The sequence below is a fragment of the Nomascus leucogenys genome, chromosome 2 (assembly GCF_006542625.1).
Source record: "Nomascus leucogenys isolate Asia chromosome 2, Asia_NLE_v1, whole genome shotgun sequence".
Lineage (NCBI taxonomy): Eukaryota > Metazoa > Chordata > Mammalia > Primates > Hylobatidae > Nomascus > Nomascus leucogenys.
This window is the reverse complement of record NC_044382.1, coordinates 66,131,388-66,148,615: the sequence shown is the minus strand read 5'-3', so window position 1 is coordinate 66,148,615 and position 17,228 is coordinate 66,131,388. Positions and strand designations below refer to the sequence as shown.

The 17,228-nt window shown below is 42.8% G+C and overlaps 1 protein-coding gene across 2 annotated transcripts in view; it reads left to right on the top strand.

Moving 5' to 3' along the window:
* The window catches only part of FTO (FTO alpha-ketoglutarate dependent dioxygenase), a 413,852-nt gene extending 402,426 nt beyond the window's left edge, over nt 1–11,426 (top strand). For both annotated transcript variants that reach the window (XM_003263053.2, XM_030796957.1), the window contains exon 9: nt 8,749–11,426. In XM_003263053.2, coding sequence (XP_003263101.1) covers nt 8,749–8,902 — 154 coding nt within the window. In that variant the 3' untranslated portion in view covers nt 8,903–11,426. The remainder of the gene's footprint in view (nt 1–8,748) is intronic.
* Nucleotides 11,427–17,228: the final 5,802 nt, after the last annotated feature.

Here is a 17,228-nt window from a genome sequence, read left to right as displayed (position 1 = left end):
CATCTCTACAAAAAACAAAAAGAAAAATAGCCAGATGTGGTGATGCCTGCCTGTACTCCCACCTAGTCGGGAGGCTGAGGATCACTGGAGCCCAGGAGTTGGAGGCTTCAGTGAGCTGTGACTGTGCCACTGTGCTCCAGCCTGGGTGATGGAGTGAGACCCTGTCTCGAAAAAAGAAAGGAAGAAAGAGTTCTTGAAAAATGGGTGGTTGTTTTTGTGGCTGAATGGCGTTATCTTGGTGTTCAAAAGTACTTCAGGTATATTTGGCAGTCAAAGGGTTTTTAAAGCACCTAAACAGCCTATCTTACATTGGACTTCTCACCTCTTCCCAGAAGCGTGAGGCCCAAAAGTAGATGTATGTACAACTAGAAGTTAAGCCAAACCCGGCTTCTCAAGTGGTCATGGTTGAAGAACACTAACTACTAAAAAGGTGTATTGACCCATGGGGACAAAAAGCTGACCCCTGGGGAAAAGTCTGGCTTTTCCTCACTCTCTGATGTGTGTTGACTTTACTGATCTGGAAACATTAACGTGGGGAACGGAGGCAAGAGGTTAAAAGCCTTTCAAAGAAAAAGTGAACATGTCTTTTGTCAAAACTCATTTAGGAATTGGTTTGTTTTAGTGGTTCTGCAATAGGTAAACTGAGTTATTTGACATGCTGACTTGATAAAGCCACCTTTGTCCGAGTAGACTGTTATGATGGCTGTAAGTATGACTGGGTGGCTATTTACTTGTAAAGTTGTCCACAGTGCCATGACAGCAGTGACAACAGTCCAAGAAGACACATTACAAATTCATTAACTTGTTCTTCTCTTTTCAGAGGATTTAGAGTGTCAAGGGAAAGATTATTATAAACTAGACTGCACACTTTTTTCACCACTCACTATAACAGATTATTTGGAGCAAAACATGGTGAGACTATGAAAAACAGTGCAACAGAGTGGCCTCTTCCATGAGGTTAGATTTTAAATGTAGCGCTTAAGGTAGGCATCATGGAGGTGAGAATTATACATGGAAATCCCTTCAATTTGTACATCAAGTACTGGCAGGGATTTAGATACCATGTTAATATGAAAAATACTTATCTTTAAACACTGGAATCACTCTGTATGGCAAGACGTTGGCCACACAAATACACATTAGAGTGAAATGAACCCTCAAGATACTGAATTGAACAGAGGACATTAGGGTCCCATATTTGTCTCACGCTCCCTTTAAAGCAAAATGCCATTGAGAGGATTGTTGCCCTATGACATCATTATTTCCTGCTTTTTTCATGCTGACCTGGCAGGTGGGTTTTGCAGGTTCATGTGGACTTGATGTAACACCAATGTTTTCTACCTGAGGCCTCTTTTTTTTTTTCTTGAAATGAAGTTTCACTCTGTCACCTAGGCTGGAGTGCAGTGGTGCGATCTCGGCTCACTGCAATCTCCGCCTCCCGGGCTCAAGCGATTCTTCTGCCTCAGCCTCCTCAGTAGCTGGGATTATAGGCGTGCACCACCACACCTGGATAACTTTTGTATTTTTAGTAGAGACGGGGTTTCACCACATTGGTCAGGCTGGTCTCAAACTCCTGACCTCGTGATCTGCCCACCTCAGCCTCCCAAAGTGCTGGGATTATAGGTGTGAACCACCTCGCCTGGCTCTTGAGGCCTCTTAAGCCTTGGTATTGGCTTATGCTATTGTGCACTAGGAGAATGCGTTATCATGTAGCTGATGCCCTCATACAGACTCCTACTCAGCATTTGGCCAAGTGACTGTCAACTCCTTAAATTCGAATTCCAGAAAAAACACTGACTTAAAGAAGAGGAGACTTTTAAACATTGGGTATTTTATGATGAAGCTGTCCGTTTAAACTGCTCTCTTTAGAAGTGTGATTTCTTTCATTTTTATTTGTGAGCGTTACAAGCCCTTCTGGCCAACGTTGCGTGATCACTAGGTTGATCAGCGAGGTTTTAAAAATAGGACTTGTATCACATAAGAAAAGGGATATTGAAGCATAATTATACATTTATATGGTACTTTACATATTTTAGAGTGCTTTTATATATGTTATTTGATTTTATCTTCACATAACCCAGTAAAGCAGAGAAGCATTAACTTCAGTGTAACAGTCGAGGAAACTAAGAGGTTGAGATAGTTTTCTCAAGGTCACCCAGGGAATATATTAATAATTAGAGATAGTTTATGCCCTCAGAAGCTGAACATGTATCTTTTATTTCTATAGACTGTAGATACTTATGCTGTAAGAGCCTCACCGTCAAAAGAATGAAAAGAAGAAAACTAGGTTTTGTCAGTCATCTAACATAATAATAGTCATTCTAGAAACCGGAGGTAAAAACAACATTTGCTTCTTTCCTCTGAAATGATTTGGAATGTCCGGAATATCTAAATTTGACAAGAATAGCTGACTAGTCAATGGACAGGATCCATTTTAGTCCAAATGGAAATCCATGAAAAAGACGGAATGGAGTGAAAAGGGCAGCCAGCCAGATGTCCAGGGGTCTGACCCGCCCTGGCTCCCTTGCACACCGTTCCATCAAACCTTCAGTAAGGCAGCCCTCACTCAAACTGGGGATCCAAATACCTACCCCTGCCATCTGTCCTAGATATTAGGAAAGTAAGAAGCAGTGCTGTGGATCGACATTATTTGGGACTTTTAAACATTGTACAAAATGTAATTGTTATTTTAATCAGGAGTTGTTCTCCTCTTTCCCATTGAAGAATTCCCTCTTAGGAGTTCATTTCTGTTATCTCTTCACTTGCCCATGCTTGGTAATATTTCTCCATCAAGTTCTAGTCTGTGTGTGTGTGTGTGTGTGTGTGTGTGTGTGTATGTTACATTTGCTTATTCTGATGAATCTTTCAGCAGAAACCATTTCTCCTGAAATCTTTCTTTATCATTTCATCAAGAGTAATGGAAATGTTACCTGTCCTTTATTTGTTGCAAAATTTAGGGACAAGGAAGAAGACCGTGTATGTTTTCTTAAAATCAATGGCCAGCACATTACTGTAAAACCTATTGATTAAAAACACAAAGTATAATGTTAGTCATTTAGTCTGTGAAGTGATGCAATAAGGGAAGAAATTTATCCTTTGACTTTTGCATTAACCTTTTATTGACTGCTTGCATACCCATAATTAACACACTCTTTAGCTAAAGTGGTTAATTTTAGCATGGTGACCAGTGTTCACTAATGTAGCTGCAATCCCGATCATCTAAATGTAAGTGCAGCCCTGGGGGAAATCACCGGGCAGTGACGCCCTTCATGAGTTACACCTTGGTCAGGGGGACCTCTGGACAATCTGCTAGCAGCTAGCCAATGTGACACTTTTCGGCTGCTTCCTGTTACATCACTAGGTCATTCAGGGAGAACAACTCCTAAGTAGCTGAGAGTTTCAGGAGGTGGTTTATAGAGTGCTTTGAGTCAAAATAATGTGAATTTAGGAAGGAGAGAGACAGAAAGTATATATGTAATATATATACTTTATATACACATATAATATGTAATATAGTATATATTGTATATAATTATATGTATTTATTATATAATTATTTTATATATTATATAATATTAGATATAATTATATTTTATATATTTATTATATAATTATAATTATATATAATAGTTATATAATATATAAATTTATAAATTATATATAATAGTTATATCATTATATTATAATTATATAATAAATAAATAAAGTTATATAATTGTTACAGTTATATGTAATAGTTATATAATTATATATTAAATATATAAAATATATAATAATTATATAATAAATACATATAATTGTGTATTTTAATAAATATATAATTACATATTATATATACTATATTATATATAATTTATGTATATCATTATATATAATAATATAAATATATTATTGTATATAAAGATATCATAATACATAATATAATATATTAAAAGTATATGTACATACTATATTATGTATATACTTTATCTCTCTTCCTCCTAAATTCGTATTATAAATTCACATTGCATATTATATATTATACATAATATATAATAAAGAATATAGTATAAAATACATATGTATAAAATATTTATATTTATTATATTTAAAATACTTATTTATATATAAAATAATAGGTATACATATAAAGCATATGTATACAGTATTTTATGTGTATATACATATTATTTTCCTTTGCTCTCCTTGAACTGCTTCATGAAAGGGGCAGTATTTTCTGAACAGATCCAAGTTTATGTGCTAACCCAAGAAACATTTTTTAAAAATGGGATTTTTCCTTAGGATAGGATTAGAGAGGATAGGATTGAAAAGGGAAACTGTAACTTTCTTATTGTTTAGCTGGGTTCAGTAGGACTTGAGAATGACACTGAGAAGGGAATCTTGTTAACTTCTTTAGCAACATTATCCAGCTCTAGTCCTGAAAACTGGCTTATTTTCATGCAAAGGCCAGTGTGGATGGACCAGCATTCTCTTGTTTTCTGGGCAGAAATTTGTCCCAAATAGAAATACTATTTAAAACAAAACCAAATGTCAGTGTTTTCATGAGTTCATACCCAGGTATTCTCTGCACACACTACGCTGTATCAGCCACAACATCTCAGTTTGGAGAGACTATCTGCATTCACTTGGCTGAGGCAATGGATGTTGTAAAAGGCAGGAAATAACTGAGAGAAAGGAAGCATGGCCAGCATATCAGCTAGGATTCTTTACAGAAAAACCTAACTCAGACAATAAAGGCTCATGAAACTGAAACATCTAAGTGAAGCATGACCCAGATACTCAAACAGCATTGTCTAGGACCCACCCCTTGCTGGACGGCAGCAAAATTTGATGGCAGTTCCACATCACACATCCTAATTATTCATAGGCCAGGAGAGGAGAAAGTCTTTTCCTTTAGCTCCCATACCAGTCCTCTGATTTATTCTCTTGATCTTGCCCCATATTGGGTCATGTGCCTCCTCTTAAACCACTCCCTGTGGCTAAGAGAGCATGATGTACTGACGTAGCTTAAGCCAATCAAGGCTCTCCCCTGGCCGTAGAGGTGGAGCTAGTCCCACCCACATCAAGTCATGAAGCATGGGGAAGGGACAGGTACCCCACAGGAAAATAGAATCCTGTTGGTGGGAACGGTGGGAGTAAATACAGGACAACAAATTTGCATCACAATCAGTATTCCTTACATATTTCATAAGACAACTTGGGGCCCCTTTATTTTACAAGAGACTATACGGTATTGTGTGCTAAGAAACAATCCAACCTTATTTCCTGTAAATGCAAAATCAATCTGGAATAACCACCACTTAGAAGGGCAGACGACAATGCCTTTTATCAATCCTAGGTCTTCAGGAACAACTGCTGATCCCTTCTGAATCTGAACATTTTAGCCTGACACTGGAAAGTTGTAGCAGCTTGAATACATAAGCCTCAGAGTCTTGGAATGTCACAATGTGATAGGATCCAGCCTTAGGTGCAATTTGATTCAAGCCAGACAGAGCTGCTCATGTATCCCCAGAGCTTCCCCTAGAAGGAGTCCGTCGAGACAGCCCAAGTATAACAGGCGGCTCTCTCATTGGCATTTCTCATCTGCCACTGGTACCTGGAGTAGAAGTAACAATAGTGATAATATTATTTAATAGGTATTGGGCGCTTGCTATGTGCCAGGAAATGTTCTAAGCACTTTCTGCCTATAATTCATGTAATCTTCACATCAACCCCATAAGTAAGAGACTATTATTACCGTCACCACTTGACAGACAAGAAACTGAGGCTCAGCGAGGTAACAAAACCTGCCCAAGATGTCATGCCCCTGGAGTGCAGCAACTCCGGCAATCCAGAGAACACACTCTTTACCACCGTGCTGCAGTCTCCCTGCTTCCCATCTTTGGAAATTAAGATCCAAGAAGGAAGAATGAGTGACCTGAGCAAAAGAAATGAAACCCTAAAGGGGGACAGATGTGCCTTCAAGTAATTCCCAACCTTCTCGTTATCAGTTCCATAGTCTGGCATGATGCTAAATCACACAATATCATTTGAGTTGGGGATGTCTGTCCTTTTTCATGGGTAAATACATCACCTACCTCCAATGACGAGCCCTCTGCTGGCCCCTATTACTGTCATTTGGAAATTGGCAAGGAACACTGGACATTAAAGAAAAAATTTTAAAGTAATCTTGAAATTTCTGAATGAAGGCTCTGAAGAAACCCAACAAAGGGTTCTACTCCTGGCCCAGATGGATGCAGTGACTGTGTACAGCTTGTCTGTCAGAGCTTGCATGCAAAGGAGCCACTTCCCATACCAGCCAGTCTTTTTTTTTTTCTTCTTCTTCTTTTTTTTTTTTGGAAACAGAGTCTTGCTCTGTTGCCCAGGCTGGAGTGCAGTAGCACGATCTTGGCTCACTGCAATCTCCACTTCCTGGGTTCAAGTGATTCTCATGCCTCAGCCTCCAGTAGCTGGAATTACAGGCGGGCATCACCATGCCCAGCTAATTTTTGTATTTTTAGTAGAGGCAGGGTTTCACCATGTTGCCCAGGCTGGTCCCTAACTCTTGGCCTCAAGTGATCTGCCTGCCTTGGCCTACCAGGGTGCAAGGGATTACAGGTGTGAGCCACCACGCCTGGCCCCAGCCAGTCCTTTGATGAGAAGAACAACAGCAGAAAACTGTGAAACAGCTTTGCCCAAAAGAAAAGCCACTGGGATTGGGAAGCTTCTACAACACAGCATAAGCAAACCTCTGCAGCAGGCTTCAATGTGTTTAATACTTTCTCAAAGTACAGAGGCAAAACCCATCTGACAGGTGAAAAAGCATCTCTATTGACTTTCTACAAACTTATGATATTCTAGGTGGATCGACACTTATCATAGCCCTTTAATCTGCCAGCCAGGATAATGTGTGCATGGATAATTTATCCACTGTGAGATTGAAATGCTCAATTTGGAATAACTTTCCCTACCCAGTAAATTGAGCATTACTCTAGGATTCTGAGACAGAGAGAAAGCACAATTTTAAAAGCTTTGCAGAGTTCCTTTGTAATTAGTCGCAGCTTTCCTTGAATATTAATTTCCCCTGCATCCCTTTCAAGTGGTTTAGAGACTGTCTCTAGAACTACAGAGATGCACCCTCAGAACCACGACAGCAAGTGGCATGGTCTCAAACACCTATGATTAAGTAGTCTGCAGAACGCACCCTCTGTTCTTCAGTGCAGTGTGTAGCTTATCAGTGCAAACAGTTTAATATTTATGCTAAGAGGATTGTCAAAAGCAGCTTCTGTTGCTTTAATTCTTGTTTTAAATAAATAATGAGAACATTTAAACACATTACTCTTCTTGGGGCCCCGGGGTCAGCTAATCTTATTATTTATGAAGTGATGTGCTACATAATAGTACTTAGTGCATGTTAACAGATGCTATTATCAGGGCCTGATGCAGAGAGCCGAAGATATATTAGAATGTTATGTGTAATGTACGACGGATTGAGTGCATAGGATGCCGGTGTAGCAATTAACCACACGCGAAAATAGGTGTAAAGTTGAAGTATGTTTTCCCGGGGGGATCCCCTCACCATTAATAATTCCCCAGAGAGGAAGATGTCTTTCAGTTAGGAACACTCTCTTCTACCATCAGGCTTGGAAATGGGGCCAGGATATTCCATTCTTTGATCTCTTCATAGTCAGTCCTACACAGTCAGAAGACAAATAGTGAGCATGACCACTTTTTAATTGATTTAGACAAAAATGCAGAGAAGGCGGGGGTGGAGGGAGGCATGTGTGCAATGCTCCCAAATGTCCTCATAGTGTTTGGTTTTGATCCACTCATTCTCACTGCCACGTACTCCGGGAGAGTCGAGAAATTGTTCATTCCTTATTGCAATCTGTTTCCTTCTCTCTGATCCTCATTTTGCAGATAAATAAAGCTAAAGCCACTGAGTTTTCCCAGGTCACTTTTAAATAAGCCAGTCTTTCTGAGAGATAGATGCCTGCCAAGGTGTGAGAACGTTGCCCCAATTTTTTTCCTGTGAGGCTATAATTTAGCTTCATATGATAATTAATTTCTCTACTATTGATGAATAATCCATTCAATAAAAACCATGATTTAAGTGTTTTCCTTAGGGACTAACTCTTGCTGGCCTCTTAATTTAATTTTGTGGAAGTTTTTCCCACCTCTTCATCAGCGGAAATGATTATTAACCTCTATTTGCATATATCCGTATAAATCGGTCTCTCCTTGGAGTGCCTTTTTCTGAGCACAGCAAGCTGGGACACTTGTAAATCTCCAGGATCTCCAAAGTCAATCCCGGCCTGTAATATTGTTTAATCTATTCTTGGACGTTTTAATGCAGTAAATTCAATTTAATCGTTCCCAGTAATCTAGTAATACATCGAAATCCCACAAACATTTAAATCTGATAATGGCTTAATCACACACTTTAAATAACAGTTGAGATAATGAAAAAATAATTCACCATTTTAAAGGCAGAGTAACTGAATTTCCCTGATGATTGGCTTCTACGAAGCCACCTGAGATAATACAAATCTGGGAGTCAAAGCAAAGGAAGCCCCAACAGCATCAGGAACAGTCTTCCTTCTTACAAACACCTGCGTTCCGCCTGTAGACTCATTCAGTCGTCACCATGACCTTCACCCCAGAGGACTGCCTTTGGAGCATTGGCCAGTGTTGCTTCAAGCTTCCTGTGGGTTGGGGTCTTCTGGGGGTTCCCTCCCGTGGATTAATTTCCTATTTTTACTCTTCCAGGTGCCAGTCGCGAATTGCCCGAACTTTACCTGCTGATCAGAAGCCAGAATGTCGGCCATACTGGGAAAAGGATGACGCTTCGATGCCTCTGCCGTTTGATCTCACAGACATCGTTTCAGAACTCAGAGGTCACCTTCTGGAAGCAAAACCCTAGAAGGAGCACAAGTCTCAGGCGGAGGAGAAAAAGAGATCGGCTTTTCTCCTCCAGCGCTCTCATGGGCTTAAGCAAGGGCAGTGGAGACTTCTCTTGGCCCCTAGATCGTAGCACCCAGGTCCCAATCCAAAACAGCTAGGAAATGGTGCCCATGAATCTTTAAATGTTTTAAAATGACCCTGTGTTATAGTCTGATTTGGTGTTAAACAGGACCTTCTTCCCCAAAAATTGTTCAGATTTTAAAATGTGAGCCATTTAGCCCCCAAGGTCCAGGGCAGGTGACAGGAATGAGCCCAGCGTGTGACAAAGCCTAACCTACTTTCCTCTTTCCCAAGCTTTTTCAGAGACTCTGGAGTGGACCCAGCCCTCTGGGGAAAGACAGAACTTAGAGACATCCCAGTTTCTCACCCACACCCATAGTGCTGTCCAATATGGTAGCCACTAGCTAGCTGTGGCTACTTCAATTTAAATTCAGTTTTAATTTTAATTAAAAATGCAGCTCTTCAGTTGCCCTGGCCACATTTCAAGTGCTTAATAGCCTCATGTGGCTAGTGACTGCTGTATTGGACGGTACAGATATGGAACATTTTCATCATCGAAGAAAGTCCTATTGGACAACGCTTCTATAAAAAGTTTGAGAGCAGGAATTCCCGTTTCCATTCCTCTGTAGCCTCTATCCCCAAAGGCAAAGAAACTAAAAGAGAAATGACTCATTGAAGATTGGCCTCTTTCCTTTCTCTAAGACAAACCTAAGTAAAAGCCTGAGCTTTGAGTCCTATGCTCAGTGCACAGGAAGATGTTAATAATTAAAATAAAGTTGATACCCTCTCTTTAGGGAGTTCCCCTGATCTCTTGAAAGAGACACAGTCCCATTTACATTATTTCGTGGATTTCACCAGCATAATATAGTTTTTTCTGTAAGTCCCTCATTCTTATGTAATAACAAGTGGAACTGAGGTTTGAAGAACCTCAGTGGCCCATCCTGATGACATTGGAGACTCAGAGAGACAAGAGAGAGTAGGGTTTAAAACCTGAGCTTTAAGACTCCCAACTAGCTTCGTGTCCTTTGGCATGTTAACGTGCCTCAGTTTCCTCATCTGTATAATGGGGATATATGAAAGGCACCACTCCTAAGGTGAACATTAAGTGAGATGATTCTAGTTACAGACTTAGAACAATTTCCAGCACATAGTTAAATATCCAGGAAATTCTAGTACTGTTATGTGTGGGTGAGCTGACCTGGATGTAGATGTTTTCCTCTCTCTTTCTGACCCCTCCTCCAGTTTTGTCTTGTGATGCCATTAACACATTTCTCCCTTTCTGACCTGGCTCCTGCCCATTGGTGTCCCAAGAAATTGTGAGAATAGTTAGCCCCCCTCTCCCCAGCCTGTTGCCTTCTCATGTAGTTGTTCACAGTAGTTGAGAAGTTGAAGAGCTTTTGCCTATTGAAGGTGCACTGAGAATAAACTCTTTCCTGCCACCAGAATTGCAGTGGTTCAGGGCCTGCACTCATTCCCATGCAGTTAATAGCCACAGAAATGTCACGTTAAGCAAAGCGGCCAGGGTCTCATCATGTTGAGACTCGAGTCTCTCAGAACTTGGATTCATTCCCTGGTGTCTTTGAGCCTCGGTTTCCTCATTGGTAAAAGAGAAGTGAAGCAGTGTCTCACAGGGTCATTACAGAGATCAAATGAAATAAGGTAGACCAGGAGGGCGTGGTGTTTAAAAGTCACAGATGGGGCACCCTCGGGCCATCCAGCCCAGTGTTTTCTTTAGCCCCTATGATGTTCATTTTTTGTTATATTCCATTAGGTGCCAATATTTAGAAATTGGGAGATTTCACATAAAATTAAAAGGTCTGCATTTTCTTTTTTTTTTTTTTTTTTGAGACAGAGTCTCACTCTGTCACCAGGCTGGAGTGCAGTGGCATGATCTAAGCTCACTGCAACCTCTGTCTCCCAGGTTCAAGTGATTCTCCTGCCTCAGCCTCCCGAGTAGCTGGGACTACAGGTACGTGCCACCACGCCTGGCTAATTTTTGTATTTTTAGTAGAGATGGGGTTTCACCACGTTGGCCAGGATGGTCTCGATCTCAACCTCGTGATCCACCCACCTCGGCCTCCCAAAGTGCTGGGATTACAGGCGTGAGCCACCACACCCGGCCAAGGTCTGCATTTTTCTTTAGAACTCAGAATACCCGGTAGTCCTAGGCCCCCATCCTCGCATGGCAACAAGCTAAATAGCGTCTTCCCACTGCGAGTTGGGGCATGACCCAGCCTATGGTTTGCCACAATCCCTCTTTTCCTCCGTTTTATCACTAATTGTGAACCTGACCTGCGTCACCCTTTCATGTCAGCGCTCTCCAAACCTGCTTGCTTGCACCCCTCTAGTCGAAATGTTTTGTGCTCACCCCAGTATATGCGTGTGACTATTGAACTGTATTCGTAGACTGCTTGTACTAATGTAATGTGCATCATGAAATATTCATATCCAATAAAAATATTAAAAGGATCAGATAAGAAACCAAGAGAGATTCTGCTGTTTTTTTCCTTTTGCATGGATGAGCCAGCTTCACTGGCCTGGATGGGGCCCAGGTGGAATTAGTTCTCAAAGTCCTCCAGGTGGAGTCAGGGGATGTGCAGCAGGGTTGGAGAAATCACTACTTTAAGTGAATCCGAAAGGTGAGATCACATTTGCTCTAAAGAAACGGTGATCCCAGCACTTTGGGAGGCTGAGGTGGCAGATCATTGGAGGTCAGGAGTTTGAGACCAGCCTGGCCAACATGGTGAAACCCTGTCTCTACTAAAAACACAAAAATTAGCTGGGTGTGGTTGTGTGCACCTGTAATCCTGGCTACTCGGGAGGCTGAGGCAGGCAAATCGCTTGGCCTGGGAGGCGGAGGTTGCAGTGAGCCGAGATCACGCCACTGCACTCCAGACTGGGCCACGGACCGAGAGAAAAAAGAAATGGTGACTTTCATTGAATATGTGTTTGAGGATTTCATGTGCTCTCCAGGGAGGTTTCAGGTAGGTAGAAGGAGGTGGGCAAGACCCAATAAAAAAGGCAGCTGGTGCGGGCAATGACAATGAACTCGTATCCTGCAGGGTCAAGGGAAGGCTTGCTTCTGCCCTGTGAATTGGAGAAGGACTTTCCTGGAAGCACAGGCCCAGAAATCGCACCCTTTCCCCCATGTGTGAGGATAAGGGACCATTTCCATCAGCAGCACCCTCCTGCTTTCCTGCCAGTCCTCCTTGTGGCCCCAGCTATCTTGAGAAAAGTGATCTAAGAGATCCCTTTGCACTGAGGTGTTACTGACTGCCCTGCCTCCCTCCCTTCCTCCTGCAAACCTTTCTTGGTGCTGACCACAGCCTCAGCAATGTGGCAAGCCTGGGGACCCAAGACACATCTCTGCCTCCCAGGCTAGTGGATGCCCTGGGATATGTAGTGACCAAAATAGGAACTTACCCCATAGTGGGGAAATAGATAGTAAGCAGCAAATCAATAACAAGAGTGTTCCAGGTGGTTGTAAGTGCCAGGAAGGGAACCAACTGGGAGAGGGACAAGAGGAGATGGTGACTGACCAAGGGGACCTTGATCAGGCTGTGGGTAAGGGAGGTGGTCGGGAAGAGCTTCCCAGGAAAGGGGACAGCGGGCCCAGGCAGGAGAGCCCTGGGAGGGGGTGCCCAAGGAAGGAAAAGGGCCCTGAGCCCGAAGCCAAGAAGACCAGGAGGACAGAAGGGGAGATGTAGGGCAGAGCAGGCGGGAGCCGCTTGGGTTTTATTCCACACACCCCAGGAAGCGTGAAAAGGTTTCAAGCAGCAAGGGCGTGGAGGTAACTTGGTGAGATATTTTTATGCTTTAGACCATCGCTCTATCTGGATTCCAGAGGGTCTCTGAGAGAGCAAAAGGCTCAATCCAAAGGAGCGGCTTTCCAACTGGGAATGTCCCCCTGGCTAGGTGAGATCTCAAGATGGCCTGCGGCCCCTCTAGGTTGCCCACCTGCCGAATTCACTCTAAACAGCCCCTCCCCTCCGCACCCCAGCGGATCCATTCCTGCCGCCCTCACTGGCAGGCTCCAGCCCCACAGAGCTTTCTAGACATAAAAGAGCAGAGTCATGGCATCATTGGTGACACAATTTTAGTAATAAGCTTCAAAATCTGTCACTCACTGAATCGAGGGATGCCAGAATTGAGAGTCCATAGGACCTGTTTAATGGACCCCACGTTCGGTAGACAGTTTTTTGTATGCTTCAAGGGAAGAAAGGTATTTTCAAATGCAACTTCTTTTTTTTTTCTTGCTCTAGTTAGGGCTGATTTTACCACTGGGCAAATTGCATACATTTGGATCCATGCCACGCTAAATACTGTTTATTTTGGAGATCTGTCAGAGGCAAGCGCATGGAAGACAAGGGGATTCTGGTTTGAAAAGGCAATTCTCATCCAGACAGATTCAGATGGAGAGGAGCAGTGCGGATTAAAATGCGCCGAAGTGGTAATGCCGTTTATCCCGTTTGCCTTTGTTACTCTGTGATTAAATGGTATTTTTAATTAAGTTTCATTGGGAGCCATAGGTATCGCGGTGGTGAAATCAATTTGACAACCATAAAGGGGAGAGACGGCACAGGCGTGTTGTGATGATAGCGGCTGTAGGGAAAGCCGGGCAGTTTGCAGAGGATGGGTGGGAGGAGGGGAACCGGCTAAGAATGACTTCCTGCAAGACAGCAAGGGCACCCCTGGGCCGCTGCCGTGTTTGGGAGGCAGGTTTTGGGGGTTGTCACAAGGCATTCACTTGGTTCTCTCACTCACCTGAGACACCCGATAGATTCCTGGAAACTCTGGGAAATTATCTGAAGATCTGGTTCTCCATTCTCTCTTATTCACAAGGAGAGAACCACGAGTGCCCCCCAGATCCCAGCTAGAAGGACCAGACAGCTTTCCACCCTGGTTCCCAGGCAGCCGTGCTCCCATAGTCCTGTGTCCCATCGGCCCCATGCTCCCAGGACGGTCCTAATTCCCACCTCTCAGAACCTTGTCAGCCGAGTCCTTCCTGCTCTCTGGCCCAAATCCTCCTCCTACATCGGAAACTCAGCCTCTCTGCACCCTCCGCTCTTTCTATCCTGCTGTCATTCATCAGATTTTCCAAATCTTTGGATTCCTGAGTGGCAGAAGAGGTTTTCTGAGTTTAAGTCCTGATTCTGTGTGTGATCTTCACTCTACCACCTCTTCAAACCTTTGTTCTCTTGTCTACAAAATAGAATAGTAGTAATCCATCACCTAAGGTTGTTGTGAAGTTTCAATAAGTTAATGTGCATTTAAAATGCCTCCCGCAGTACCTGGCATATACAGGTCTTCAGTGAGGTAGCTATTATTATTAACCAAGGTTCCTGTGATAACAGTTGTAGCTTTGTGACTGGGCCAAATCATTTAACACCTCTGTGCTCCAGTCTTTGTTTATATAATGGGGATGATGATAATGCCTAGCTCATTGAATTGTTCTGTCCCCTGTGATCAGCCATGTTAAGTGATTCATATCATGTCTGGCACTTAAAAATCACTCCACGCATGTACATTATTATGATGAAAAATATGATCAGTGATATCCTGACCAAAATATTCAAAGGGACTAAAGATAGCTGTGGCTTGTTCAAGTTATATTGTGTCACTATCCCATATATTATCCCATTTGCTCTTCACAGCTTCCATTTTTCACTAGGCAGATGGCATGGAACATTTTATAAATGAGATATTATGAAAAATGATGTTTTAGGACTCCCATTTCTACAGCGGGAGTAGGTCACCCATTGCAATTTTAGATTTGCTTAAAAAAATTTTTGCCATCACCTTCTAATTGATGATCTGTGTACAACAATTGTTTATTGACTCTGAATGTCTAAGTACCAGGGTCAGTCTATTTCAAGGGGAGGGAAGCATTAATTAACCTCCAGCATTAGATTCAGTGATTCTTTTCCAATGATGCAGTTCATGACTTTGCTCGCATTTACTTTTCATCAATCCTGAAAGAATTGAGGTAAAATAGTTCCTCTGCACATGTGTGTCAAGCTAGATGGATAACAGCAGATACAGATCTGTTTGCCTGTCTGCACTTGCCTTTAGACAAAATTCATCAATTTTACAAAAGCCACTGACTAAACATGGCACCAATACAAATGAAGCACTTCTAGCAGGCGGGGTTTCCCTTTGTTTCTGATCTGGTAAATGCAGTAGTTTCCTGCTGAGAGATGGGAAGTGCTGGCCTAGGACAGCAAGGTGCCCTACAGGTGGGGCCAAAAGGGTCGAGACCACTCTACAGGAAGTTTAGAAGAAGTTCAATGGTTCCAGATCCTGTGTGCTTCGGGTAATTCTGACCGTCTTCATTAGTGATAATGGCATGAAGCTCTTTCATACAGTCTTTTTTTTTTTTTTTTTTTTCAGACAGGGTCTCACTCTGTCACGTAGGCTGGAGTGCAGTGGTGAGATCACGGCTCACTGCAGCCTCGACTTCATGGGCTCAAGCAATCCTCCTGCCTCAGCCTCCTAAGTAGTCGGGATCATAGACACTTGCCACCACACCCGGCTAATTTTTTTGTAGAGACAGGGTTTCACCACATTGCCCAGGCTGGTTTCAAACCCCTAGGCTCAAGTGATCTGCCTGCATCGGCCTGCCAAAGCGCTGAGATTACAAGCATGAGCGATTACGCCTTGCCCTCCACACAGCCTTGCTTGGTGTTAAAGATTAAACAAAGACCACAGGTGATCACTCTCTTCGTGGTGCCAGTTTCAAGGGCACCCTTCTTCCCTTCCCGCCTCCGAGAGAAGGAGAGAGGGTCCACAAGCCAGATCCATCCCCATCCACACAGGTAAAACCACGGCTGTGCAGCTAGCAGGTAGAGATAACATTTGGAGAAGGGCTTCGTAAATGCTAAAGTCCTACTCAAGTCCAAGGGAGAGAAATTATTATTATTCATTTTGCGAAACCAATTTAGTTTGGATGGGTAATGGAAGAATTTCTACATACAATCATTACTTCTGATCAGGCAAGACCAGTCTGACACAGCAACAGTATATGGCTCACTCTTAAACCACAGCAGGCAGCCAGGGCTTGGAGAAATAGAAACCTCTCTTGCACAAGAGTAGTCTCAATGAATCATGTTAAGGCCTCTTTAAGTTTTTCGGACTCCATGCACCCTGTGAAAACTGCCTTTCTTGAGTAGAGGCACGTTCAGCACTTCATAAAATAATCTTGGAGCCTCCAGACACACGGATGGAGGAGCATGATTTCATTTGTTTCTTTGCAAAACTGCTGTCCCCAACTGAAAAACCCGATTATCCTTTCAAATAGGGAATTCGGCTTTCCACATTGGAACCAGCACAGTTAACCTTCAAAGCCCCAAGGCCTGCAAGAGATGAATCAATTTCTCAGACAGCCAAAGCTGTGGCTTATAACTCATCCAACCCAGAAAACTGGACCGCTGGTCACCTTCCTTTCCCCTGCCCCCAACTCTGCAGACAGAGATTTCCAGTTGATTATGCCTTGATTAGAGTCAGGAGAGAAGCAAACCAGGTATATAGGATTCCCATTATCCTTCCCTCCTCTGCTGCCAACCAGGGTCACGCTGAGAGGGATCTCGGTGAACATGTGAACAATCAAGCCATGTTTACCATGGACGTTTAGTTTTCTTTTCTCAAAATCAAAACAGAGTTTAGTAGGCAGCGTATTTCATACATGCCCCTTGATCAATGGAATGATCTGTCAGAAGCCATTAAAGCCCCCATTAGCTTGAATGCATTCAAAGCTAAACTATTGGATCATTTAAGGGCTGCAGTGATTGTTTTTAATATACCATACATTGATTTCTCCCTGTGAGCAGCAACATAAGTTTGAAACTAACTGTGTATGACTAAGGCTCCATTTGCTGTCTCCAGCCCTCTGTGAGAAGCATGGTTTCACTTCGACCAGAAATGTCTGTGTATAATTTTCAAAGAGATGCAGACCCTGTCGATTTCCCAAGGTTTAGACTGGGTCGGGTTGTTATTTCTTTTTTCCCTGAGCTTTCTCCCATTTCTTTGTGCCCATTAAGTGAGCTGTGCGTGCAGAATGGGAGAGGCATCCCTGCCAAGGACTTCAAGTGAAAGGCGGTGGGAGAAATTGTTCTGAAAGCATGAAGCCCAGCTGAGGCCAAAATCAAAGTGAATTTGACAGCCTTGGGCCAGCACAACTCCATACCCAGCAGAAAGCAATAGATGTGTGGCTGTGTCAGGGGCATCCTCACTGGGACATAGCTTGGGGAGCTGAAGGTACCTTGGAAGGGCCAGATGAGGAAGCTAGC